Raw genomic sequence first — 27,686 nt, forward strand, 5'->3', positions numbered from 1 at the left:
ATGGCGGAGGAGGAGCGGGCGCTGCTGGGCCCCGGCGGCGGCGGCGGCCCCGGCGGCGGCGGCGACCCCGGCGGCTCGGTCTCCCCCCCGGGGGGGCCCCGCGGCCTGGCCGCTGCCTGCGACCCGCGGCGCCTGCCGCACCGCCTCCTGGTGCTCGCCCTCATGTGCTTCCTGGGCTTCGGTGCGTGGCGGCGGCGGGCGGCGGCCTCTCCCCGTGAGGGGCGGCGGGGCGGCCCGCGGCAGAGCCCTGAGGCGTCTCCTTCTCCTTGCAGGCAGCTACTTCTGCTACGACAACCCGGCGGCCCTGCAGACGCAGGTGCAGGCGGTGAGTAGCCGCCCCCGAGCAGCCGGCGAGCGCGCCCGTGGCGCTGAGAGCGGCAGCGCTTCTGCTGGGTGCTCGTCCTTCAGCTGCCTCCTCTCCTCTCCTCTCCTCCCTCCCTCCCTCCCTCCCTTGTGCAGGACATGAAGGTCAACACGGCCCGGTTCATGGCGCTCTACGCCTGGTATTCCTGGCCCAACGTGGTCCTCTGCTTCTTTGGCGGCTTCCTGATAGACAGAGTGTTTGGGATACGGTAAGCGTGGTGTTGCTGTCGTTCGCGTGCGGGGTTGGGGTCCGTGTGAGATGAAATCGTCGTTATCGCCTAAAGAGCTGCGAGACCCTCCGAGATATCTGGCACATCTCCGCTGGCGGTGAGTTCCTGTGACGTTATGACAGAGTAGTAACTTTCACTTCATCTCTTTGAAACTGTAAGCAAAAAAATATGGTTCTTTAGCAAATACTTGCAAAACAGGGTAAATAAAGATCACTTTGATGCTTCTTAAGGGTAGCCTTGTTTGTTTTATAATGTGGGCTTTAAAAAGCTTTACATAAATTGAAGCAGTAGTTAGAATATTCAGGATATTTTAGTAAATACATGGAAATACATACGTCCATTCTTAAATGAATTGCAGCTTTTGACTGTGAGGCCTTAGGTCTTTCAATACAGCCCAATTTAAGAAGTGGATTGTAGGTTAATGGTTCATGGTTATTAAAAATCACAGCAAGAGTGACCTTTTTCGTATGAGATTGCAAACCTAATGGACTAGAAAGGGTAGGATATAGTCTTTTGTAGAGTGAAACCTGGGCATAGACCTAAAATATAGGGAAGATGTATCGTTGTCTGAATTCCTATTTGTTTTGTTTTTTTTTTTTTACCCAAATAATCCCTTGACAGATTACCAAAACTGTTCCCTTGCAGTGTTTGAACTAGCACTGTTTTGCAGAAAGCAGTCTTTTGTGAGGCCAGGTATGATGGCTCTCAATTAAGTCCCCTCAAACAGAGCTAAAACCTAGTATTGTGCCAGCTGTAAAGAAAAGAAACCCCAGCCTTTGAAATGTTGCTTTTCATACCATGAAGGGGTTGCGAGTGGGCCAGGGCTATTTGTGTTCTTCAAAAAATAATGTCAGGCTAGCAGAACTTCATCCTTCCGATTAATGTAATGTTGACAAGATTATAAGGGTAAGAGGTCTTCTCAGAACATACGTATAACCCTAGCAGCTTCAGTGGTGTTGCATAGCTATAATTAACAGCAGAATTTAGAGATATTGTAGACTTTAGTGAATAATATGTACTGTTGCATTGTGTACAGTGAACCACTTTCACCTGTAAGTGGATTAAAAAAACCAAACTCCTTGAGTTAGTGGAACTGCACCAGCTTTAATAACTGTCTAGCTCAGTCAGGATGTAAGCTTAGTGTTTTTGAATGCAATATTTTAGAAGACTAAACACCAGTACTGAGAAAGAGTATCATTTAATAAGTAAAGTCCAAGTTGTGACTTGGCAAGTTCAAAACATCATAAAAGTTGCACAGGTTTTCAAAATCTTTTTCACATGATGTAGGAATTTCCACTGGTATAAATGGGATTTTTTCTTTAGCAATAACTTTATTGAAGTTATAAAGTCTGTACCATCTATTTTTGATGAAGCTGTGGCATTTATTACAGGAAACTTTTATTGTATATCGTCCTCCCTTTTATTCCTGGCTGTGGATCTAATACTGTGTTGTATAGGAAAACAAAAATTTCTAGTTATGCATTAAGTTATTTTATTTTTCTTACAGGTTGGGCACAATAATATTTAGTATCTTTGTTTGTGTTGGGCAGGTAAGTGCAAATGGGAGGCTGAAGGCTAATGTCTGTTTGAAGCATCTCTACCAAAAAAAAAACCCAAAACAAAACCCAACCCCCAGATTGCTTCTCTCGCTGATGTGTTTCAGGTGGGAGGAAGCAGGTGAAGAGACCTGAAATGGGAGATCCCTGATCTGGGGTAACTTTTCTCCCCAACATGTGCCTATACATGTTAATTAAATAAAGTAAAATCCTTTGTTAGTATAGAAGTAACATGGTCATGTTTCTAGAACTTCTTATGCAGCTATGCAAGGATGTCTTTTTCTAAGATAGTCATGTTGATTTTTATACTGGCTGCCCTGTGTACTTCCTGGATTTTCTGGAGGTGACTAACATCTGGCCTGTAAACTTGCCTCAATTATCTGCTTGTATTTTCATGCGATATAGGAATTGAGTCTTTATCCAGGTCAGGTACATATGGTAGGCTGGATTGTATCTATGCACCTGTACTGGTGTTCCCGTGGTGGGGATTAAGGCTGATGACTAGAGATGCCGCTCTCCGTTGTCCATCCTTGATTGTTTGGACGTCGCAGGGCCCAGGAGTTCCTGCGGACCGTGGACCAGAGGAGCCCAGCCAGGGCTGCACATAGATGTGTTTGGGTGGGGTATGAGGGCAAGGGAAGGCATGACTGAGCATCTAGAGATGTTTTCTGAGTGCAGTTTCGGGGTGGACCAGGTTGGATATTGTGTAGCCGCTGGGATGATATGTAAGGCAGAGGGAGCTAAGGACAAAGGCCGTGAGCAGGAAGCGGATGTGAAATATTCCTTTAGGTCTAGGAAGGGGAAAGTGTTTTTACTGGTTTTGAGACTGTTCTTGTTTGTTCCGTACTTCAAGTGTGAAATGATAATTTCTCCTATATGCTTGTCTTACAGGTGATTTTTGCTTTGGGAGCACTGTTTAATGCTTTTTGGCTGATGGAAGCAGGCAGATTTGTGTTTGGGTAAGTCTAGATGAATATAGTGTGTGTTCTCTGAGCTAAGGACCGGCTTTCTGTGTCCTAGAAAACATGTTTGTACTCTGAGACAGAATTTATAGATACTGAAGCATCTTTAAAGTCAAGATATGCAAAAAGTCTTCAGTTGCATTCCCCCGGTATAACTTAATGTTAGAAAGCAAATAGGACATAGGAATTTTTATTTAATTTGGAAAACCTGTCTACTGACTTCAGAAAATATGGAACTACCCAAATAAACACTTGAACATTCAGTAAGCTGACTAAAAGTAATTACTCCTCCTCCTTTTCTCTAATTCTTGCTTTCCCAGGTCAAGTGAATTCCTAAAAACTACAAATACGATAGGGATGCTGAAGTGGCAAAGATGAAAGAAAGTGTTAGGAAAAACATCTTTAAGTAGTGAAAGTAGCACAGTATGAAAATGTTAGAAAATCTGACCAACTACACTGGGGTATGGGTAGTTGCCTTTGCTAAATCTTGGTTCCAGAGAAGATGCGTGCTTTTGATTTTGCTGGGATCAGGAGCTATACTACTTGGTTCTTTAATCTTTTTACCTATGGAAAAGAGAAATGAATCTGCTGCCTCTCCACTTAATTTCTGTAAAGGCAATTGTAATCCATTCCTAGACTACTAAAGATACCTGCTTATCTATCTTGTCACAGTGCAATTCTTATTTGAATCATGTCTTCAGTAAGACTTCTGTTGCATTGTATATATGCATTAGGTTTACCTGTACATACAGAAATTACTCCGAAATAATGTCAACTTGATAATGCCAGCAAGTGGGACTGTTGTTGCTTTGTGTGTTGCAATTAACATGTTTTGTTTTTCCTTTTTCTAGAATAGGTGGAGAGTCCTTAGCTGTGGCACAAAACACTTATGCAGTCAGTTGGTTTAAAGGCAAGGAATTAAATCTGGTGTTTGGATTACAGCTAAGCATGGCCAGAATTGTAAGTTTAAAACTTTATCTCTGATTCTTAAAACTTCTGGTGTTCAGCTTGGCTTAGCAGTGAGACGGGTGGAAAGCAGCCTTTCTGAGGCTCACTAGGAAGTTCTTTAGGCGAAAATGGATTTAAATATTAGAATTTTGATACAGATGCTTGGTGTGTTGTGAATGTTGGCTTATCTGAGTGCAGCTTGTGGCTCTGAGACTTAAGTGCAGGTTCTGATAAGTGAGCTGGGATGGCTGCTTTAAGAAATTACCACCTTTATCTCTTACTGCTGTGCTTCTGTAAGAAGCTGGTTGGTCTTTTGTTGTTTTTGTCCCATTTGCTGGTTGTGATAAACTGTGTGACTGCATTTAGCTGTGCCATTTCACGGTTTGATATACTCGAACTGCTGAGGGAGGTGGGTTTACACGAACCTAGCAGGCTGTGAGTTGAGGGAGCTGAGGCATGTGCTTGCTTTTTATGGGACCTTGCTGAGCAGCCGGCAATGTCTTAAACCACTGCAGGTGTTCAGCTCAGTAACAGTGAGTTAGGTGGTCGCTGCTGGGTCTGGACTGATGTTCAGGCGGCTGCTGCGCGCCAGGCTGCCTCACCTGAGCTGAGCTGAGCCATGGCTAGCTGCCTGCGTTGGTAGCCTCAGGATTGCAGCTGTGGTTGTCTCTGTAGAAAAGAAGAATGTGCTGCTGCTTGATGCTTATCAGGTGGGAGTCCTGTTTGCTCTAATGTGTGGTATTAAACTTACTGTTGTAATGATTAACTCTCTACAAACACTGACCAAAACAGTAGGGAATAACTTTTTATCATTGTTGCTGGTGGCTTATGTTCCCTGTGTAGTGTCTTACTGAACAGCATTAAAAATATATATATCAGGTAAGCAGTATGCCTAGTGTTCCTTTTGAATTCATATTGTAAAATACATTATCCTTCACATACATTTGTTCTGCCTAGGGGAGCACAGTGAACATGAATATCATGGGATGGATATACTCTAGAGTTCAAGATCTTCTGGGGCGTACTGGTCACAGTACTCTTGGGTTAACTCTCATGATAGGTTAGTAGTATTTCTGAATTGCTGCCACACCTAGGGTTTGGGGTTTCATTATGAACAACATGCATATACATTAATGACTTACTATCTAGAATGAGAGAAAACTGTGAGTACTTGAGATTGGGAAGAACAACTTGGACGCTGTATCAATGCTTAACATTATGCTTACGTGCTGTCAGTGTGCACAGTGTAAGATTATTGTATCTGACAACACTATGTGGTTTCTGTCGTAAAAAAATAAAAATAAATAAAACAAATTCAAGTTTGTATCTTATGGAGTTGAAGCACTCTACGTATGTTGAGTAAGCATACTTGACAATATGACTTGGTCAAGTCTGTTAAAACAAGCTTGAAAATTTTTCTGAAGGACATCATGTGAAAGCTTGTGTGAGGTTACATCTAACATGCAAAAGTGAAATTTCAGCTCCCTTTGGATTAGTGTCCCTTCTTTCCGAGCATGGGTATTAAGGCACTGGCGTTTGTAACAAAAACAAAGCAGAGCCTTTGTTATTACAAGGTACAGATAAGGAGTTCAGCTGTGAGTAGCATTAATATTTTGGAATAAACAGTAGTTGTGTTCAAATTCAAGGCAAATCTCAGACCTGAAGAAGATAGGCTTAAATGTTTACAGCTCTGAGTCGTACAGCTATTGAGTCTTATACATATGACAAATGGGTGTCAGTAAACTGACCGAATTTGCATTAGATATATAAAGATATACTACACTATGTTTAAAAAGCAATTTACTTCTAGGAACATCAAGTAAACATGTCACATTGCCTTCTTGCAGGTGGCATAACATGTCTCTTTTCCCTGGCTTGTGCATTAATCCTTGCTTATCTGGACAAGAGAGCAGAGAAGCTTCTTTGTAAGGAGCAAGGGAAAACTGGTGAGTGGTGTGGATAGTAAGGGCTAGCTATGCTTGGGGCTGTGTTCTTCTCTTCTGGATCAGACCGTTCTAGTTGATACGCTGTGCAGGTTCATATACTGTGTAATTCAGTGGCTGCTGCTTAATATCTTGATTTCACAATCATAGCTTTAATCATAACTTTTAGTTTGTTCAGTTCTATATCGGTAGGAAGTTCTATAGTTCTAAGACTGGGTTAGACAGATGTGTTGTCATCTGCTTTATATATCACGCTGAAAAATAATGTGTGGGAAACCTCACAATTCACACTGATTTGGTGCCATTGTCACCAGTACTGTTTTGTTGGAGCCAGTCTCGTTTCCTTTAATGGGTGTACAAAAATATGCAGCTCTTCTCAAACAATGTGTGGTGTTTTGAGTTTTCTGTGTGGAAATAGTAAGACCAATTGAAAATGAACTAAACTTGAGAACCAAATAAGACCATATAACTTGAGGCTTCAGATAAGCATTTCACTAGCTGGTCAAACACTTCCTTGAGAAAGCTGTTTGTATTTAATTCTGCGGCATAAGACTCAGATTTTAGAGAACTTGTTTCAAAATGTACTTTTGGCTTAATGTGGGGGAGACAAAGTTTGTTCTTGACTTTGGCACTGTAGACCTAGGCCGTGTATATTCTTAACTGATTCTCACAACGTAAACTTCATACAAGAGTGTAGATAGTGGCGGGGTCGTATGCTTTAGCAGGGACTCTTACTCAGCCTAATGCTTGTTCAGTATGGCTGAATTTCTGACTTGTTTATGCTGACCGAAACACTTGCTGTTGTCTCTTACTCCACTCCAGGTGAAGTGATTAAGCTCACTGATGTGAAGGACTTCTCTTTGTCTTTGTGGCTTATATTTGTAATCTGTGTCTGTTATTACGCAGCTGTCTTTCCTTTCATTGGACTTGGAAAGTAAGTATCTCTTGCTTAAATGTGGCTATTCCCCTTGAATCTGGCCGGGGTTTAACCAGTTGTAGTTGGCTAATGTTTAAGAATTCCAGGTGGCTACAGAACAACTCGTCTCCTAGCAGGTCTGTGCTGTGGGGTTTTGGTTTTTTGTTTGTTCTTTTTTTTTCTGTGGCACTGTTTGGAATACTTGCGATACAAGTAATCGTAAGTATTGTGGTTTCCTTATCTGCTGAGCTTTGTGGGAAATACCGTTGCTTAGCATAGGCTGAGTAGTCAGAGCTCTAAAGCATAGTACACTTTCCATTTCTTGATTTAAAACTTGAGGCAGATCTAAAACGTGGCATAAGTCTCAGTGCAGAAAGCTGTGAACAGCTGCCATGTAGAATTTCTTCTGTATTCATACACTATTGACTTGAGTATGAGCTGGGGGTTTAAAGGAATGTAGTTACAGCTTTGGACTGAAGTTCTTTTATTGTAGTGATTTTAATATATGTAAAGCTGAAACTTGAAGCACTTATATGTAGGTTTTTCTTATGAATCTCATGACTTGATCTCATAATAAATCAATCAAATGTGTTTTGAATATTCTTGGAATTTGAGACAGCTCTCAAGCTCAGTGCATATTGAGTGAGAAGGAAAAGTTTGAGCTTGCTGACTGTAAGACCTCTCCAGGCTAATTAGATGCCCATTTTCCACTTGTACGTGCATTCCGAAAGTTCTCACTCTGGTCTCATGCAGTATTTTTGTTGCTAATGTCTTGTTACTGGGTTATGCACTACTTGCATCCTTTGGTTGGCTTCCCCACAATACGATTTGAACAGTCCTTAGAAAAAAATTTATATGGCTTAATAATCTCCTAAATGTCTTACAAATGAGGATCTGTTATAGAGAAGTGGCAGATGTCAGTCAAAGCTATATTTAAAAGTCCTCTCTAAACTAGACTCTCCTGTGTTTACTTAGTTTAGCTTAATTTTTCTTTTACTTCATACAAATGTGAATTGTCCTAAACTTGTGGGTTTCTTTTTTATCCTTAGGGTTTTCTTCATTGAGAAATTCAAATTCTCATCTCAAGAAGCAAGTGCAATTAACAGGTATTTTTGTGGTTGGTTTAACAAGTAAATGTGCAACTGTGTTTTTAGAGGCATATGTATCTGAGCTCTGAAAGTTTGGGAAGAAGTTTAGGATCTACTGTTGAAGATGGTTTGCATTTAGGTGGATAGATAAGTTTCCCGTGGCCTGAGAAGTAACTGGGAGATACTGGTGTGTGTTTAACTAAATAGAAATCTTAGATCTTCACGTTGAAGGATCAGAAGGGGGAAGTTCTGTCTCAAGGGTATCTTGGTATCTGGTGATTCCCTTCAGAACGATAGGAGTTAATAGCAATGCTAAATGAAGTTTTCCTTGTCAGAGGATGGATTTGTGATATGGCAAAATATAAAACATTTGATTCAGAGTCCAAGAGTTTTAAATGTGTCAGTCTTTCCTTATTGGATATTGCATGTGTTTGTGTCCTCAGGCCTCTGAGGAATTCTGAGTTCTGGAAGGTTCCTGTTTGTTTTTGTTTTGGGGTTTTTGTTCTGTTAAGACTTCACAAGCAATAGGGGAATTTGACACTTTATATGGTGGTACTTGTATCTTGGGAAACCTAAAGCTGTCTGTGACTAGTGTTCAGTTCTCTTACTTTTACTCTTTTGCAGTATTGTTTATATCATATCAGCACCCATGTCCCCTGTCTTTGGACTCCTGGTGGATAAAGTTGGAAAGAATATCATCTGGGTTTTATGTGCTGTAATAACTACACTTGCTTCTCACATCATGTTGGCTTTTACCTTCTGGAACCCCTGGGTAGCAATGGTAACTGACTTCTCATAAGAGACTGTTATAGCTCAATATGATAAAATAGGAAATTGAGTTGCATATGTTGCTATCTTCTGACTTTGGTTAGTCCTCGGAAGCTATATGGGTATTCCTGACTAATACAAAAGCAAAGTGTGCCTAACACAGGCTAAGCTGCCATGAGCTGTCTGACCTAAAGATAACACTTTGGCTTTTGGTATTTCTTGGCGGGTGGCAGTAAATGTGCATGTGTTTTTTGGAGTGGAAAAGATTGTTCACATTCTGCTCTCTGTAGCAGTGATTCTGTAAAAGTTCAGTGCAAAAAAAAGGTGTTCAGCTTCCTAGGGAACGTTGGATTAAATGTGGCAACTCCTTGCGCATTCAGAGAAGACCTCAATTCCACCACGATCTCTGCAGGTAGATGGTGTTCTGTTTCAGAGGTCTGCCCTCTGCTTCTTGGAGTCTCTCCTCACAGTAACTATGACTAGATTACTGTGCTAGTTGCTCACTTTTCTTCTAAATCTTATTCTCTTGGTGTAATTCTGAAGTTTATTAATATAGTATAATTAACATTAAGTTGCCTCTTATGCGCTGTTTTGGATAGTGGTACACCTCAAGAAAGTTCTTCTTTGTTCACTTCCCCTTCCCAGGGCAAATTCCCAGGGCTAAGAAATGGCTTTGGAACTTGAGTTTACAGGTTTAAATCTGGTGCTCAGCATGTATGAGGGTTAAAAATGGGGTCTTTGTTCTTCAGTTTTTTCCAGTGGGATTCAGCACTGATGATTTTCCTCTGGATGTTAATGTCAGGCTCTAAAATCTGTGTCAGCATCCAAGTTAGATGGAATACCTATTAGATTAAGGGTAGATGGAAAGGGTTTCCTTCTTTTGAGGCCCATTATAGACTTTAGTTTCTGAGTCACTTTGCTTCTGGATGTTAGGATGGGTGGGGAAGAAATACTTTTTTTTTTAATTGGTTCAAAGGTGTTTTTAGGATTTCTGTAGCATATGGTTTTTGTCGTAAATGGTCTTGATTGCAAGAGTTCTTAGCTGTAATAGAAAACTGTGAGCTCTTCCCCCATCCCCCCCCCTCCAGTTGAGAGTTTTTATTAGAAGCTTGTCACATTTTATGATGGAACCAAACTCATCTAGCTCTGGCTTCAGGTAACAGGTTGTTTTGTTTAAATAATCTTCTTGGTATTATAATTTCAGATAAGCTAGGCTGGAAAAAGTTAACTCTTCTTCTAAATGTGCATATTTATTTAGAAGGGTGTTGCAAAAAACTTCATACTCTTTTTCCTCCTTTTTGGACGAAGGGAATATGTTCATTTATTAAAACTTCACACAAAAATGGATTGCACCTAATACCTGTTTACTTGTTCTTATTTGTTTCACCAGTGTTTGCTAGGAGTGGCTTACTCGCTGCTTGCCTGTGCCCTGTGGCCCATGGTGGCCTTTGTAGTTCCAGAACATCAGTTGGGAACTGCTTATGGCTTGTAAGTACTTGTATCTGTCTCTTTAGGCTGTAGAATTACTGAATTTCAAGCAGTTCTAGTAAATTAATGGTTAATAACTTCCTCAGACTTCAGTCTAACAGGAAGCCTCATGTAGTTTCAGGACGTATGCGTGATAGAGCATGTGGTTGTGGTGGATGCGCAGAAGTGTCTGCAAATATGTGGAGTCATGACTGTAGTTGTGTAACGTCTGGGAAGAGGCTAAACTTATTGTTTGTTCCATGCCACTAATGATTTTTTCTTAAAACCGAAAAATTTCTACACGCTGGTAATCCTTTGTTCATGTGTTAGTATGCAGTCTATCCAGAATCTGGGGCTGGCAATCATTGCTATAGCAGCAGGTATGATACTGGACACAAGAGGATACCTGTTTCTTGAAGTGTTCTTCAGTGCTTGCATTTGCTGTAAGTAGTAAAAACATTGAAAATGGATTCTGTGCATTCAGGAGACTTTATCAAGCTTTTCTTTCAACATTTCCTGTAGAACGGTAGTAACTACTCTTTAATGTGTAGCTGGATAGAAATTTCAACTGGGGCAATGCTGGTAACTCATCCTAGTGAGGTATTTTGTATTTTTGAAGAGATATAAGTAGCTTGAGTGTTGAAAATATGAAGAGTGAATAAAAGGATAGCTAAATGATACTTTTAAAGACTATGCTTATATAATGGCTATTAGTATAAATAAAACTAAAATAACCTTTTCTGAGCTACCTTGCTACTGGCAAGTGTGGTGGAATTTTCAAAAGAGATTAAGTGATTCTGGCAAAAATCTGCCTTCTGTTAGAATGATCATAAAAAATCTTGGTTATTGCTCACCTGTATGTTCTTATGTCATTGTTTTAAATTTATTGTCAGCTCTAATTGTTGTTTGTTTGGTTTTTTTTTAGTGTCACTAATAGCTGTAGTCATGCTGTATTTTGTGAATCACCTCACAGGTAAATAAATGTTATCACCTTCTCTTGATGTTTGTTTTCCATCATAATTCTTAAAGCTGTCAAGTTGAACTGTTTACAGTTGATGTTGAACAGCCCTCTGTCAGATGCTGTAGCTCATGGATTTGGTAGCAGCAGCACCCATTGGGTGAGAACTGTCCTCGTAATTGCTTTTTCCTAGACACACTAGTGTGTAATTCCCTGAACCTCGCTGTGATGTTAAATCTGATCAGCAGGGTGTGCAATACCTATCCTTTCAGCTAGCTTGAATGAGCACCTAGGATATTCTGCAGATAACTGCTCTTTCTAAGCTGCTTAGCAAACTTGACTATATATGTATCTGCAAATATAAAAACTTAATTCTGTAGATTTTCCTTCAAATAGCTGTGTTCTTAATTCATCTCGTCTGTGTTTTCACCTCATTATATTATTCACTCAAGCTACAGTGGTGAAGTCAAGTGCTGGGAAATGCTTGTTACGCTTAGTTCACTTGCTGATAATGCGCGGTTGTGCCAGTAAAAGAGGTGCTAGGCTTTTGATCCTCTTCTGTTTCTTCCAAACCATGAAGCCTGCACCATTTCTATTGTCTAAAAGTAACCCCAGCCTGGAAAAGAGATCTGCTTGGTGGGTCTGAGGCAGAACTTCGTATTTAATTTCAGCCTGTCATCTTTGCTTTGTTCCTGAATCTTTTTTTCTCTGTAGCTTTTGCTTCTTGAAATTACTGTTGCCTACTCTGAATTTCTGATATTCCAGCATGTAGGCATTTAATTTGGGTGCCAACAAAGTCTTTCTAACTCTATTTTATGGGCTTTCTCCAAATTGATGCTAACAACTGAGTAAACACCTAGAGGTGTTACTGCCCCTTGTCTGTTCCTGCTTTGCTGCGCTGCTGGAATGGCATTGTCTTTTTAGCAGCTACAGCATCTTGGAAGCTTAATCTGGATATCGTCAGTGGGAAGCAGTAACTACTGAGAGATCTAGACGGGATATTAACCTGTTTCTTTCCAAGTTGCTTCCACTTTCTCCCCTTTTATGGGGTAATATGGTGAGTTGGAGATCAGCTCTATGTTGCGCAACAGAAAACTGGATCAGGCTTGAGACCTTGGTTTGGTTCCTGATTTGCCTTGCTTGTATCACTGTGAATAAGTTGCTGCTTCTCTCTACATCAGTTTCTGCTTTTGTAAAATTACTCCACTGGTCTCTTTGGCAAAGTGCTTTGATATCATACTTCATTAAAGAAATTCTCAAAGATATACTTTAAAAAGATTGATTTCTAGAGTTTCAAAGTGTGTATTATTTCTGTTGCAGGAGGTGATCTAAACTGGTCTGCAAAGAAGAGGGAAAAACTGCAAAAAGTAGCTGCAACCGAGTAAGTATAAAGAACAACAAAGAACAGTGTCCTTATGAAAGATTTAACCTGAAATAATTAAGTGGACTAATTTTCTGAAGTGTTATGTTAAAAGCTATCTCTCTTAAAAAGAAACTACACCCCCGTTACTCCCCCTTCTGTTTCAGCTTGATCCTCTTGCTATCTTGTTGGAATTTAACTTCTTGTCTTTGAAAACTGGCTTGAGTCTAAATTTCAGTGCTAATGTGACACTCTGTGGGAGTTGGTCGGATTCTGCATAAATGTCATTGACTTCAGTGAAAAGTTTCCATTTCAGAAAGAAAATGGGGTGGGGGGATTCCAATAAAGTGGAATCCATTTCCTTTAAAAGGAATTTGAACACTTGAGGGTTGAGAACAGAAATTCATAAAATGAGGCAATTCTGACAGTTGATCCAATTAATCAAATCTCATTCTGCAGGAGACTCGAATGTCTTGCTTTCCTCTTTACAGAAAACAAGGACAGTGACATTCCTCAGAATAGTAATTTAAAAAGCCTTTTTTGCTTTCAACAAAACATTGACATATTAAAAAACCATTGTGCATTGTCCAAACAACTGAAATTGGGTGGTGGGTTTCTGTGCTTTTTAAGAGTGTTGTTAAATCAAACGTGGAGGATGCCAGTCATCTGCTGTTGGTTTACTGCCAGTGTTCTGTGATACCGGCTTTATCCCCTCTGCAGAGTAGAAAGTTCACTTGCTGTTTTGTTTTGTTTTGCTATCCAAGAACGCTACGTGAGGGACTCTTAAGATCATAATGGGCATGGAATACCTTACAAGAGGATCAAGCTGACACTGGGTTAGTCTCATAGCTTGCAGAACAGTTGTTTTGTCTGGCGGGGAAGAGGAGGGGAGAGGAAAAAAAATACTGTATGGAATTGAAAGTCCATTAAGAGATGTCATCTTAAAGGCAAAAAAAAAAACCCAACCTGTTTTCCAACTCCTCCACTATCTATTTAAGTGTCTACTGCTTAAGGATTGTTATGCTATGAGTGTTTGAGGACTAAAGTATGCGATGTGCTATGAGCATTAAAACATGCCGACTGGAAAATGCAAGAACAGTGGAGATGAAGTTTTGTTAAATGTATTTATTTCACTGTATTTAAAGCAAAAATGTAAGTTGATGCTTATGGGTAGAGCCAACTGTAAGAAATCCTAGGATCTGCTCTTTTAATGGAATTTTCCTCTGAGATTGCGACTGAGAGCTGCTGGAAGAGGTACAGTGTGTGCCTACATAGTGAGCACCTCCTGACCTTTTCTTAGCCTTAGCTCAGTATTTGTAACATGAAAGTATAGTTTCACATTAACTTGAGTTAGAGCTTTCAAGATAACATTTTTTTGAAAAAGTGTGGTTTTTTTGCAACTCTGTAATGTCATGTCAGGCTAATCTGTAGAACTTGAACTGCTTGTATGTGAACAAAATGACCTGTTTTTCTTCTGATACACTTTCTGTTCTGACCTAATTCAGCTCAGGAAGTATTCAAATCTTGAACTTTGCCTGTAATGTTGCTGGAATTCTATACACTTTTTTCCAATAGGTAACTAAAATTCATCTGCAGCTACTGTGCGTCTTGCTGCTCTTAAGTTCATTCCAAAGAGATAATTTGCTAATGTGACATCTCTTAAAAATGGACTTTATGGACTTCTCTAGAACTAGACTGTGTAATTGTCCATATGATGATACTTAGTTTAAGGGTGGGAGGAACAAAATAAAACTGTCAACAAAGGTTTGCCCAGTGGTTTGTGCTGGGATGTGACATGTTTGGATTTTTGTCCTGATTTATGGGGCTGTTGTGCCTCAGTCTTGAGGGAGGAAGGCAACTAAAACCACACTAGTCCTAGAGGGCATGCTAACCTCGTTCTGTTGAGTGTCATCCTTGAGCCAACAGATCACAGCCAGTTTTTAATAAAACACAACAAAGCGCCTCGTACCTGGGAGCAAAGGAATTCTATGTCCGAATAGATCTGCTCTTTTTAACCTTCCTGGCCTGCGTGGGGTGCATGTAATGCTTCCAGTATTTACTCAAGGATGGTTTTGTGTTAGGGTACGCTATGGGATATAGTGCCCTAGAGCATTACTCCTAGTAATTTTCATTACAATGTTTTTTGCAGAAAAGAAATTTGAATAGCAAATATCATCCAGAAGTGGTGAGCATTTGATCAGCAACATGTCAACTTGAAGAATTATGGTGTTACTTAGTTTGGTGGTTAGCTGTGGACAGTAGCTCTTTGGAAAGGAGACTAACATGCTGAGGATTTTACAGTAAATGGCTAAATTTCATGCTTTGTAACCAGTTTTAATTAATGCCAGATCTGTTTCTCTTAATACTTGCACAAAATTGGTTTATAACCTTTTACACTGTGTTTAAGCTCCGTCACTGGAGAAGGTACTGCAACTTGAAGCAAACTTTGTCTTAAAATAAAGTCTAATTTAAAGTGTCGTCTTTATACAGCACTCAATATTATTTTGGTGGGAGTAGAGATTTCCTAATATAATAGCATTTTATGTACTTCGAGGGTCACTGCCTTCCAGAACTTAGAAACGGGTCCCTCTGTTACTGCCTTTGTCACTATCTTAATGCAAACCAATGTCTTAAGTTAAACGTATCTGGGGTTCATACAGTGTTGTTTCTCTTTAAGACTTGGTGAAAAATAAGCAATAACTATCTGGTCAAATATTGACTCTTTTGTAGAAGATTGCTATCAACTCTGAAGACTGCTGAGCAGTCTTTTATTTGTATTTTTGGCAACTGCTTCTTTTTGTAATGTAATCTTCATATATTTTAAGGAATGAAAGCTTGTTTAATAAAGGTATAGTATAAATTTTGTTACAAGAACTGAGCATGTTGTAATCTGTGAAAACAAAATGAAGATTTCTTTCTACTGAAGTATTGCAGCCTGAATAAAAGGAAACTTCAGAAAATAGACTCTCTCTTTCTTTATACCAAAGTAGTATAATCTAGACACATCTTTAATCTTTTAATCTGACATTGAGTATTCATCTGTAAACATTAGAAGCTTTTTTTTTTAGTTGTTAGAATTAAAACTACCATACACAAGATAGAGTTGTTTTGGGTTTGCACTCTTTGGTGCAAGTCTCTTAAACCAATTTTCTTTTCCAGAGCAGAAGAACAAGAGAGACTCAGACGTCAAAATGAAGATGACTTGGCTAAATTACGGCCAAAAGCTGATGACTTTAGTTTAAGGAATAGATACCTCTCCAAACTAGGCGCTCAGGTATTAGTAACAAAGTAGGGTTTTTAATGATTAAGAATAGAGCAGTAAGATGTTAATGTTAAACTCGGCTTCTTGCTTCAAATAGCCAGGAAACTGGCCTCTGAGTAAAAATGCCTTGTTCTCAGGAACAGTCTTGCCCATGGTAACTAAAAATCTAATGGAAGTGAATTAATGACTGACAGTCAAAATGATGAATTGAGGAGTGGACTTATTAAGGTGCATGACTTTTTTTTTCCCAATTTTATTTTTGCAGCTGCCAGATAATTACTCTTCCTACTTATCAACAATGGCACATAGAAGCATGTTGAAATAGCATCTTGCCCCACTTGCAAAGGCAGAAGTACATTGACGTTCCTGTACACAAAACTTTGTTGCTAGTGCTGAGAACTAATACAAGCGAAAGCAGAATGATGCACCACTTCTGCAACTGTAAATCCTATTTTTAAAATACTCAGCTTAAATTCCCTCTCCCCCAGGTAAATAACAAAGATACCAAAGAAGAATCATCTGGCTCTTTATTTGAACCCAGGAGCTACATGTTACACCATCCTGTCTAAAATAGCTAAGACTTGATCTGTTCTTACTACACAACAAGTCTGAAATATGAAAGCCTTGTGACAGTAATCAGCTTGCTGTGAAAGGAGCCTTGATGTGGGCATGGGGTTATTGAGACTCTTAAGTTGGAGAGCTTTGTTACCAAGTTGCAGATAGTCTGTTTCATTTTTCTTATAGAAAAAGTGGGGGAAATATGACTTTTTTTAAATTCTGGTCAAAACAAATATTTTGGAGGAAACCAGATTATGATTTTAATGTTCCTATTTAAGAAGTGCTGGCCCTGGAATTTAATATTAGGTCACAGGCTTGGCTGTAACCTCATACAAGTCCTGATTAATGTGAAAATGGGTAAGTCTTTAAAAGGTTGCGACTGACAGCTATGGAAGGGTTGTATGAAGAAATGAAGTTTTGCATTCAGTGGAAAAATGTTGTTTAACTTCATCATGAAGTGCTTTTGCATAATTTCGGTGGAAGGCTTGTTCCTATTAGCTCCTGCAGGGCCCATTTTCCAAATTTTTTTCTTTTGTTTTTTTTAACTGTATGGGCTTGACTATGGAATCAGACACATTCTTAAACTAAGCTAATCTTACTTTAAAAGGCAGAAGCATCTGGCTCTCTTGAGCATTAGTTGCACCAAGGGAAGTGCCGCTGTACAAGCGGAGGCTGCGGTGTACACTAGTGAGTGAGCTCATCTTGGCTCACTTCAGGAGTCTGTGCGTGCAACAAAATACTTAAGAGCTACTGATTGGCCTTTGACCAACTGCTTGAATACAGAGGAAGACAAGTTTATTACAGTAAAAATGTCACCTTATAGCTGTGTAACACCTGCTTACAGTAATTTGAGGAGACCTTCTGGAACTCATGTTTTGACAACTTTAGAAGATATTTTTCAGTGGAGATTTCTTTCATGTTGTATCATCTTCCTGAAAGACTAAGCCAGGACTATTCTGTTGGTGGTAATACTGTGCTCTGAAGAACGATCTAGGAAAATCAAACAGCAGATTCTGAGCTTTGAGCTAACTGCTGAAGGGGAGTTCCTTGACCTGTGATGACTTGCTGGTGCTTTCTGTGCTACCTTTGAGAACCAAACACTATCAGCTGTGAGACTGGATGATGTAAGGCTGATTAATTTGCTTGTAGACTTGTGAATTCTGGGTCTCTTTTTAATAAAAGCTTCAAATGGATGCTGGCACCTGTATTCTTCTTATCTTACTGCTTGTAATGTGTGGTTACCTTTGGTAGTAGTTGAGACTTTTTATTTTTTTAAATGAGCGTGACTTCTGCTTTCCTCTGAGAAATATTTGCAAGGCATTTCTGGGGAAGTGTATCTTTGAGGATCCAAAGGAGAAGTTTCCCCCACTTACATCACTTGTTGGTTGATGCGTTTTTCTTTCTTGGGGAGGGAGGGAATTAGGTTTTCTTGTTGTTCCACTGCTCTTCCTCATCTCCTTCCCCTGCCTGCTCTCGTTACTCATAGATCTGTCTTTGCTTTTCCTCCAACCCTGACATGCTATGGTTGTAGATGACTATTCCACTGCTACCTGTAGTTTGGTATTTTGTGTGCTATGTGACAATAGCTATGAATTTAGCATTTTGTTGAAACTTTATTTTCAGTTCCTAATTTCTCTATACTCTTAAGCATCTTGCTAAAGTGCAATGGTTGACTTCTGTGCAGATATAATTTCCTGTGTCAGCTCAACTCCATACATCCTAACCTTTCCTTTCTGAGTGTTTTCTGCCCAGTGATTTCCTTTACCTTGCTTTTTCATTTCTGGACGTGGCACCTGGAAGCCATCTGGCTTTTGTTGCCCCATCTTCCCTTCCTCTAGCAGCTTTCTGACAGAGTGGAGCCTCCCGCTTTCTACTGCCAACCCTTTTTCTTCCAGCTTGGCGTAGAAGTGCTCACCACAATGTTTGTGCTTCAAACTTTTGGCGTAGTTTCCAGATTGAGGTTGACCATCAAGAGCAAAACGGGAAAAGGGGTTTTTGAATGGTGATGTTTCTTTTTTTTTCCTTTTCTTTTCTTTCTTTTTTGTGGGAAATCTGTTTGCGGTGGTTGTGGGAGGGATAAGGCCGGCAGCTACACAAACAAGCAGGCTGCCTGCCTGGGCCGGGGCAGGGGCTGCCTGAGCATGTGCTGCTGGAGCGTAATTTGGCAGCATCTGCGTGAGTCCTGTTTGCAATGGGTTTGGAAGCTGCTGGTCTCTGTGGAGTGCCTTTCTCTCTCTCCAAAGCTGCTCCTAACGTCTCTTCCGCTCACCAGTGCAAGAGGTGGGTGGGATGGGATGGGATGGCTTGCCTGACTTAGAACAAGGAGGTTGCGGGTCGGGCTCTGTTTCTGGGCTATAAGGGTCTGACTGGGTTAGTGGTAAAGGAATATCGTGTGACAGACAACTTGCGCTACACTTTAGGTGCAGTAAATACGGTAGTAAATAGTAGCTCGACACAGTATTTTATTAAAATATCTAGAAGAATTTCGGAGAGAGGTGTAACTTAAGAGTATGAACTGTGTTATCCATCTCCTGTCTATTGCTCCTGCTGCTCGCAGTGGGTGCCTTGAGGAGTGGGGAATACCCAAGGTCTTCAGGATGGTTCCTTTTTTTTCTTTTTTTATTTTTTTTCCTCCCTCTCCTTTTGACAGATCTTTTCCTTATCACTGGACTTCTCAATAGATTTTCTCATTTTCATTTCAAAAATTGGTTATTATTCCTTTGAGTATCTTACCACTGTAGGTGCTATTTTACTGGTTCTCTTGCTGTGCAGATGGTCAAGCCAAGTGACAAAGCAGAGCTGTTCAAATGAGCTGCGTCTTTGAGCAACACAAAAAAATCTCTTTTCTTAATGTATTCATGCTGTGTGTTGTTGGATGGGGCAGATGTGCACTGGCATGAAGGGGAAGCCAGTTATCCCTAGACCTATGTGCACATGGTGTGCTATATTATGCAGACTGCTCTAAAAGGAAACGTTTGAAGCAGAAATACTCTGTAAATACTTAAACTTCCCATTTATTCAAATCATGAAATAACTCTTTCAAACATTCGGTAATGGAACAGCTGTCTTGAAGACACTGCAGTGCTTCAGGTCTCATGGTGTTCTCCAAGTAAGTAAATGTGTTTGCAGATTTGGTTTTTTTTTGATAAATACTGGTCACTCAGCACAGCATGGCGAAAGTATGTGTACTACAAAGATAGAACTTATGAATAAGCTTTCTATTCTCCAGGACCTTGGAAGTCTTTAACCATAACAGCAACAGTAGTGAAATTTTCTTCGTCCTGAACCTCCCAGAGCGCCCATCTTTGGCCCCTGACCAAGACACCAGGAATGATTTTGTTCGTCCCTTCCTGCAAAGGGCAGTGCTGGAATCGGCTTGCTTGGCTCGCCGCTCGGCTGTCAGGTATGGTGGCCTTCAGTAGTTACCAAGCTCAGCTGAATCTGAATGAACGTACTGGAAACTGAAGCTGCTCTGTCTCGTTGCTAAGCCTCTGTTGAACGTTAGAGAAGGAAACAGGAGCTGCCTTGGCTGTCTCAGTGGCTTGGTCTGGATTCACTAGTCCTGTTTGCCCATGTTACTGCAACTGCAGCAGCTGTGTTCAGGTGGGGAAGGGGCAAACGCAGTTCTGCCCAGAACTCTTCTGGAAGTGCTCTGGGACGTTTGAAGGTAAAGGGGTTTTTTTGCTTTTGTTTGTCTCTGTTTCTTCTCAGGGGTATCCCATGACTGCTTTTCTGCTTTTTTTTTGATTCTGATGCTCTTGGAGATGTGGTCAGTCAGTGTCCCAGCTGGATCATTTGTTGTCAGTCTCAAAAGGAAGCTCCTCTTGCTCTTGTAGTGTTTTCTAGGTCTTGCATAGCTGGCAGCTCCTGCTGTTTTGCCTTGCTTCCTCTCTGAATAATTGCTTCTTCCCTTAGCGTGAACAAAGGGGCTATCGCTCAGCCACTGTGTGCAGCGATGGGTCTGCAGCTGCCTATAGCTCAAATATGGGGGTTGGAAGCGATTAACAGCACCAGTTGCGTCTCTGTTACGGTACCGGCTAAGGTCCTTGGTCTGGTTCTTGCATATTAAGTTTTGTACGAATAGTCAAAGCTTGTTGTTATCCCATAATGCCCACAACATTTAAATGAAGCGCGATGGGACTTGGCATGGGTGGGGAAGAAATCAGAACCTTGCCTTTCCTGTGAACGCTTCTTGGCCGGAGCCGCCTTTGCAAAGAGAACCGAAGCTTTCTGAACCAGGCCTTTACCGCAGTGATGCTGTGTGCGCTGGAGGTTGCCGCACTGAGAGGGGATCATAGGAACAGTGTTCATGTTTCTAAGTGTCTTATGGTAGGCAAACCCCAACTACTTGGTTAGTGACCTGCCCAGAACTGTTGGCTCCTGCTGCTGTTCTGATTTGCAGGACAACTAAGCTGTGTCTGAAGATGCTTTGGAGATTAACTGCAGTTGTTAGGTTTTCTGAAATGTGTTATATGTAAGGCAAAGACCTCTTTTCATAGCGCATTTAGGACTGATAGTCCTGGCTAGCAAAAGAAAAGTCGCTCCCTTCAGTGAAGATGCTGATGTGACAGACCCAGCTAAGGAAATAGAGGGGAGTGAAAGCAATTATCATCCTTGATTTGGCTTTTTAAAGTACAATCATAGCATTTTAAACATTTGGTACCTAACTAATGACTGCAGGCAATTGCTTACCTCCGTTTTGGTGCACCTTCCTTGGTTATTCACCATCATTTGTGTTCACAGTCCTCTTTACAGTTAGAAGTAGTAGGTGTATTTTTTTGGAAAGGGTGCATTTCAGCTTTATTTATTATTCACTGCTGATCCAGGAAATTATGATAACTAGTCCATTATTCCTTCATAAATGTACTTCCTTTTGTTCTTCCCCAAACTTGTCCTCACCAAAGTTCGTCTTAGCTAGGGAAACTGTAGTTATGTGGTATCTCTTCCATTGTGCAGGTGAGTTTTATGGCTCTTCTCCAGGTCATATACTCAGTAAAGCGGAACAAATCTGCAGTGTTGCAGAGTTAGCAGGGATCCCTTTCCTCCAGGATTTGCTCCCTCAGTATGGGGGAAGTCGTCTTTGGACATCTGTCCCCTTCATGTTCCCAGCAGGCCTAGCAAGAGGGTCTGCCTTGTGCAGTCTCAGCTCCAAAATGAGCCTGGCTCTGTTGGTTTGACCAGAAAGAAAGTAGAGGAGGGGGTTGATGCAACTGTTCAGGCTCACTAGAGGCCTCCAGATCTTGTAAAATAAGCTCCAGCGTTGAAAAAGTTGGCAGTCAGTTACCCGGTACACCCGAACGAAGAGGTAGATGGTCCGGGTGATATGGAAGGGAAGTAAGCAGACAGCGAAAAGGCCGCACACCAGGAGAATGGTTCGGATTGACTTGGCTTGGGCAGCGCTTCCAATGGGGTTGGTGTCCCCGGTGGTCCGGATCAGGCTTTTGATCATTAAGCAATAGCAGACTAAGATGATGAGGAAAGGAAAGAGGAAGCCGGATGCCGTTAAAGCCATGCCGTAGGGGTAGTAGCTGCTGAGGTTCTCGGGGCTCGTCATGTCGTAGCAGACGGTGTGGTTGTTGATAACGCCGGTGCGGGCGTAGACGAGAGTGGGCAAGAGCTGCAGGAGCACCAGCGCCCAGGATGCCGCCGTGCCAACGGCGGCCAGGCGCCGGGTCCGGTAGGGCAGCGAGCGGATCGGGTAGCAAACGCCTAGGAAGCGGTGGACGCTGACGCAAGTCAGCAGCAGGATGCTGCCGTACAGGTTGGCGTAAAACAAGAACCGCACCAGCTTGCAGAGCAGCTCTCCGAAAGGCCACGTGTCCTGCAGGACGTAGTTGACAACGAGCAAGGGCAGAGAGCAGAGGTACAGCAGGTCCGCGACGGCCAGGTTCACCAGGTAGACGGCGGTGCAGGTCCACTCCTTCGCGCGGCAGCAGCTGAGCCACAGCATGGCCCCGTTGAGGAGCAGCCCCAGCACGAAGACGGAGCTGTACGTAAGGGGGAGCAGGACGTACTTATAGGTTTCCACGAGAGGGCACGGCGCTTTCCCTGCGGTGCCGTTCTCCATTTCCGTCAGCCTCTCCCCGCTGGGTGCAGCCTTGGGCACCACGCGCTGCTTTTCTGTTGCTTTAAAGCCACATTCTCTCCCCGCCAAAAATAGAAACGGGAACACCCGACAGCCATTTGTCACCCGTGGCTCTTGCCTCTTGGCACCTCAAAGAAAGCTGTAAAATCCTAATTAAAGCATGTAAAAATCTCTGAGGAGATGAAACTGCAATGGAAATGGTGCTTGTCACTGTTATAACCTGAATTCAAACAAAGCAGCAACTGCCGCAAAAACTTGGTAGCGTGCCCTTGGACGCCACGACCGCGCTGCGGGGGCAGTTAACGCTGCTTGTTGCGGAGCCAGGCTGGAATTGCTCTGACCTTCAGCGCGGGCTGCAGATCAGCCTGCAGCACCAGTGACTCGGGCGGCGTTTAATCCCGGGCTCGCTGGGATGTCTCGCGCAGGCGTGGAACGGCGGCTCCCTTCTCTGCTGCTCCGTGCCCCAAACCGCTGGTGTCCGTCCCCGTCCCGGTGACACCGGTATGGGGCGGCCAAACCGCCGCTTTGGGGCAGCAGGTGAGAGAAGGGCTAAATTTTGCACGAGGCATCTGCTGGTTTGGCATCGGGCGCAGGTTAGTTGAGATGAGGCAAACCTAGAGCTTCGTGGCAGCAGCAACGAGAAAACAAGCTTGACGGATAGCCGCAGGCGGCCGCGCTCGCCGGGGCAGCACGGAGCCACGCGGGGAGGCTGAGGGCGATGTTAGCGTCAGCAATGTGTGCTCGATGCCATCCGGGAAAATACGGAGGTGATTGCCCTTTTCCCAGAGCAGTGGGAAAGATGCCTTTTTTTCTGCTTGCTAGCCTTCTCTTAGTCCTGTTTAGAAAATATTGATGCAACTTGTATAGATTATTATTATTTATTTATTTTTTTTTAAGTGGATGCCCAGGATATCTCCCAACTATCGCAACAAAGCAGGGAAGCGGGAGGCGGGCACTAACAGGCGCCCCGGTCGGAAGGGGGCTGGGATGAAGCCAGACCTGGATGCGACTTCGTGTCTCTGTTCCTACTTTGGACAAGAGTCTGGATATTTTTGCACGGTCACCCAAGCCAAAATTGCGGAAGTGTTTTCTCCCGGCAGCAATGCCTGCGTGCGTGCGCCGCACTGTCGTTTCTGCCCCTGCCGCGTGCAGGCTTTCTGGGCAACCGCTGCAGCTCCGATCTCTCCTGGAGAGCCCGCTGGCCAAGCGCCATGTCCCGCTCAATAAATCCCTCTCACATGGCCATGTCGTCTGCAGTGACTCTAACTGCCTCGGCTCCCCTTGGTCTCCTCTCTTCCTCTAACCTCCGTCTTGTTGCCCTTAGTCTGCGAATCCCTGCAGGAGAGGGCTGTTCCTCAAGTGTGGAAAAGGGGTTCAGCCCGCAGGAGGTGGTGATACGGTATAATATCCAACTGAATATCTTGTGAGCCAGTACTGATGTTGCAGCTCCCAAACAAAAGCAAGTGACGTTGCCTTGTTTTCTTTAAAAAATGGAATAGCTCTTGCGCTTCTGCTTAGCGCGGTGCAAGGTGCCTGGCGGATGGGGGGGACGCGCCGGCAATCAGTAACTTACTGTTTGGCTTTTGAATTGTGGACCAATCTCTTCATCGTCTGATTTGTTTAATTTGAGCAGCAGACTTTCACTCTGGCATCTTAGTGTTTTCATCACGTGAAAAGCTGTTTTGCTGGATAAGGATGCGTAGTCCTCGGTGTTAACGGGGAGCGAACGCGGAGAGCCGTTGCAGACTGCGGATGGGGTTTGCTCCCCGTCCTAGGGCAGGTGAGGTTGCTCTGGGCGAGTAGATTTAATCAGGATGGAAGATGTGAGAAGTGCAGTTTATTCTAACAAATGTTTGTGTATTCTATGATTAACTTGTCACTAGAGGTCAGTACTGTCACATTAATATACAAGGAATATTTTCTGTATTAGGACAAAAAGGGTCTTATTTCAAGGATGCAATTGCAATCATTTGTTTCTGCCACTTATTTACATGGTTTTCAGAGGCTGCTTTCTGAAGACAAATATTGACACCAGAAAGGTTCAGTAGAAGGTAGTTTCTTTTGTCTCTTGTCATGCAGATAAAAATGGTGGAGTACTAAAGTGACCAAATTTACTTTTTTTTGGCTCCATTAGCCAATCATTGTTTTAAAGGTGTGAAAATGCAAATCAAATAGTTCCTTCCAGGATGTGTCGTTGAATGTTTCCAATGTGGTCCAAACGTTTTCCAGTAAAGTATGCGTAGATGATGATGATGCTTTTTATATTGTTCTTCTCTGCTTATGGACTTCTACAGCACAGGCACCTAGAGAGCCAAGAGCTCTGTAGGCTTGGTCCCAGGTTATGATGCTGCTGCACAGGCTGATGGAAATCTAGCTGAGCGTCTGTAACCTTTTTAGGAAAATGTAGATGGCCAAAACTGACCAAATTATCTATTTTTCAGACATAGCTGAATATATCCTGTACCCTGAACTGAACCTGAACACTTGCCTCAGACCCGCTTCAGCTAAAACTCTGCATCTCTGCAGAAAAGCAGAAACAGCTGATTTTCTTCCGCTAGAAAGGTGAGTTGCACTTCATACGCGGGCATATGCAATATTCTGGAATACTGGCAGTCTGCAACGGCTCTCTGCCTTCACTCCCTGTTAACACCGAGGCCTATGCATCCCTATCCAGCAAAATAGCTTTTCACAGGCTCAGGTTTCTATCCATAGCTTCCATGTTCTCTATATATTCTTTGAGCATGGCAAAAGTTTTTAACAGCAGCGTGTCCAGCAGTGTTAAATCATGGTGCTACCTCCTAGAGAATAGAGTCCAATGAGCTGATGTTTCTGTCCACCAGTGCCTGGGGGCTTTCTCCTCCTTTCTCCTCTTCTAACTCTAAGCTTTCCCACTGTGATGGGAAAGCTTTTACTGTGGTACTGAGGGAGTACGGTGTTCCAAAGTACTGTGTTTGCTGATTGATTTTTCCCATGCACGCACTCCTCTGGTGTCCAGCCCTCTCTCGAGGAGGCTTTTAACCACTCTGGAAGCCATTTTCACAACCTGGAGACTATCTTCCTGGAGGGGGATGGATCTGCACTTCCGAAGACTTGAGGAAGCATAGCCTTCTCTTCCAGAGTATGCCTCTTCCCTAGCAAATAATTCATGCCCTGTTCAGACAATTAACATCATTATGGGTCCATCTGGATAGGACATGGATGTTCACACGCTGCTTCTCAGGCCTGTGTGTGACTAGAAAGCCATAACGCTGCTGTTTTGAGCCATCGGGCTAGTTCTTTCCCTGGGATTCATGAATCTAAAGAACCCTTGCAGGTATTATTGGCATTTTTTAGCCTGTGCCAAATGCAATCCATGTTTTCTGTAACTCTTTCAAGAGTTCCTTCTGATGGTACACCCTTGCTGGATCTCAGTGGGATGGAGAAGTTTCTGCTGCACTTGGTCACTGTGACCAACTGGGTGGCTGATGTCCCCCAAAGACGTCAGTTCTCTTAAACTGACTTTTTGAATCCAAGCCAGGTAATTCTTGGTCCTCTCCATTTCCTCAGGACCTGTTTGGTCCACCTTGCTTAGGCTGCTGGCAACTTCACAGGTCCATTTTCCCCAGAAAAAGGGAGCTCCTTTTAAACAGGGAATGTATATTCTTCCCCTTTACTGGTTCTTGGATGTATGTTCTTGATTTTTTTTCTCTCTCACCTTGTCATGTGAAGATGAAGAGAAAAATGGACTGAAAAAGCTATTGGACATGCCAGAAAAGGAAGCAAAGAGTCCACCATCGACTTTCCCAACGGAGCACGCAATGCGACGCCGCCGTGGAAATGACAGTTTGGGGGCAAGACAGCTGCTTTCTACAAAATCTTCCCTCCTTCTGATACATCCTGGGGAATAATTGGTGTTCGGGACTGGTGTGTTATTCAGTGCATTACGGAGGGGTTCTGGGGCAACTTTAACTAATCCAGCTGGGAATGGTGCCCCTGGAGAGGTTTCAGTTGGATTTGACCTTTGAAGGCAGGCATGCATATCTGCCCTAGAATATATGTGGTTATGGGCTGAAATCTTTTCATTCTGCAAGCAAAAGGTGGGGCCCTTCAGCAAACAGAAGGAAGAAAATAGCTTCTGTTCTGTTTCCTCTGAAGGAGCAAATTTCACTCTTTCTGGTATCTTTAATTTTCATATAGTATCTGCAGATCTATAAACATCAGGCTGTTCTCTTCCTCAAATTATTAAAATCTATGTTACAGTAATCTTAATTAACTGACTTGTTTACATGTTTACAAAGCTGTTTCTCTGGATATAAAACAGCTGCTAATGTCAGTAATTCTGAAATAGTGTAGCTGGCATCTTGCGTTTCTCTTGTCAGCTGTGCCAATGATTGAACATAACCGGCCACTTCAAATAAAGGTAAATGATGCAACTGCCTTATAGCATCCTAGGTGCAGTGGTTTACTTATGGCAATTGATGGAAAAATCTCAAAGCAAGCAGCATGCCGGCGCTCCTGGAGAGAAGCCACTGGTTTGGAAAGCAAAGGTAGAAGCAGTGTTTCGGTGAAAAGCCGCTGCTTTTATTCTCAGGCTAGGCAAGAACAGCACTATCAGTCATGCAGTGATATCAAACAAATACCCAGGCATATTCCCTTGAGCAAAGGGAAATACTTCAGAAATAAATGTGAAGACATCGTTGATTAGAGTATGTGACACAGAGCCAGTGAATGTTTTCTTACAGACAATCTTTGTTTTTTTGTCATTTATATTTTATATTATTATATACACTTTTTATATCTATCTTATAGCACATCAGTGAGATCAAATCAGCTCAATCTGTTGGTCAAGAATGAGGTGTGTTGGCAAATTGTCTCTTAAAACAATATCACAGCGTTCCTGGTGCGCCCCTGCCAAACTGGATAATTTCTGCATGGTTACCTGGGTGATCGCTTCCAGTCTGGTATTCCTGGGTAAGTCGGTCTGCTAACCTGAGTTTGAAAACTAGCTTGCTTCGTCTTTGCTGTTGCTTTAATGCAAGCTGGCTAACTTGGGGTAACCTTCATTTAAGAATGCACCCTGCCTTGAATATGAGGTTAACAATAAAACTTCACTTGTGACACTTAAGATACGGAAATTTCTTATAAAAGGAGCTTCCAAAAGCAGATTTTCCAGTCTTTGTATATAAAATTCAGTTAAAATAGCTGCTGTTGACACTAGAGTTGATAACCCAGTGTTTGAAATC

At 42.3% G+C, this 27,686-nt stretch overlaps 2 protein-coding genes across 4 annotated transcripts; one reads left to right on the forward strand and one right to left on the reverse strand.

Moving 5' to 3' along the window:
• On the forward strand, positions 1-17,572 carry MFSD1 (major facilitator superfamily domain containing 1). 3 transcript variants are annotated; one of them, XM_067301566.1, is made up of 17 exons: positions 1-181; positions 273-325; positions 460-572; positions 2,101-2,143; positions 3,041-3,108; positions 3,963-4,071; positions 5,017-5,119; positions 5,907-6,005; positions 6,825-6,936; positions 7,968-8,024; positions 8,631-8,787; positions 10,165-10,262; positions 10,572-10,684; positions 11,167-11,214; positions 12,520-12,580; positions 15,719-15,833; positions 16,087-17,572. In XM_067301566.1, the coding sequence occupies exons 1-17, from the start codon at positions 1-3 to the stop codon at positions 16,144-16,146; spliced, it is 1,590 nt and encodes a 529-aa protein (XP_067157667.1). In that variant the 3' UTR covers positions 16,147-17,572. The 3 variants fall into 3 exon arrangements, with proteins under 3 accessions (XP_067157667.1, XP_067157668.1, XP_067157669.1); XM_067301567.1 differs by lacking the exons at positions 15,719-15,833; positions 16,087-17,572 and adding exons at positions 13,324-13,395; positions 14,709-15,519; XM_067301568.1 differs by lacking the exons at positions 15,719-15,833; positions 16,087-17,572 and adding an exon at positions 14,709-15,519.
• Positions 17,573-21,438: 3,866 nt separating this feature from the next.
• LOC106496707 (P2Y purinoceptor 3-like) lies at positions 21,439-22,446 on the reverse strand. The gene has a single exon (XM_013957449.2). The coding sequence runs from the start codon at positions 22,444-22,446 to the stop codon at positions 21,439-21,441; it is 1,008 nt and encodes a 335-aa protein (XP_013812903.2).
• Positions 22,447-27,686: the final 5,240 nt, after the last annotated feature.

Source organism: Apteryx mantelli, chromosome 9 (assembly GCF_036417845.1).
Source record: "Apteryx mantelli isolate bAptMan1 chromosome 9, bAptMan1.hap1, whole genome shotgun sequence".
Lineage (NCBI taxonomy): Eukaryota > Metazoa > Chordata > Aves > Apterygiformes > Apterygidae > Apteryx > Apteryx mantelli.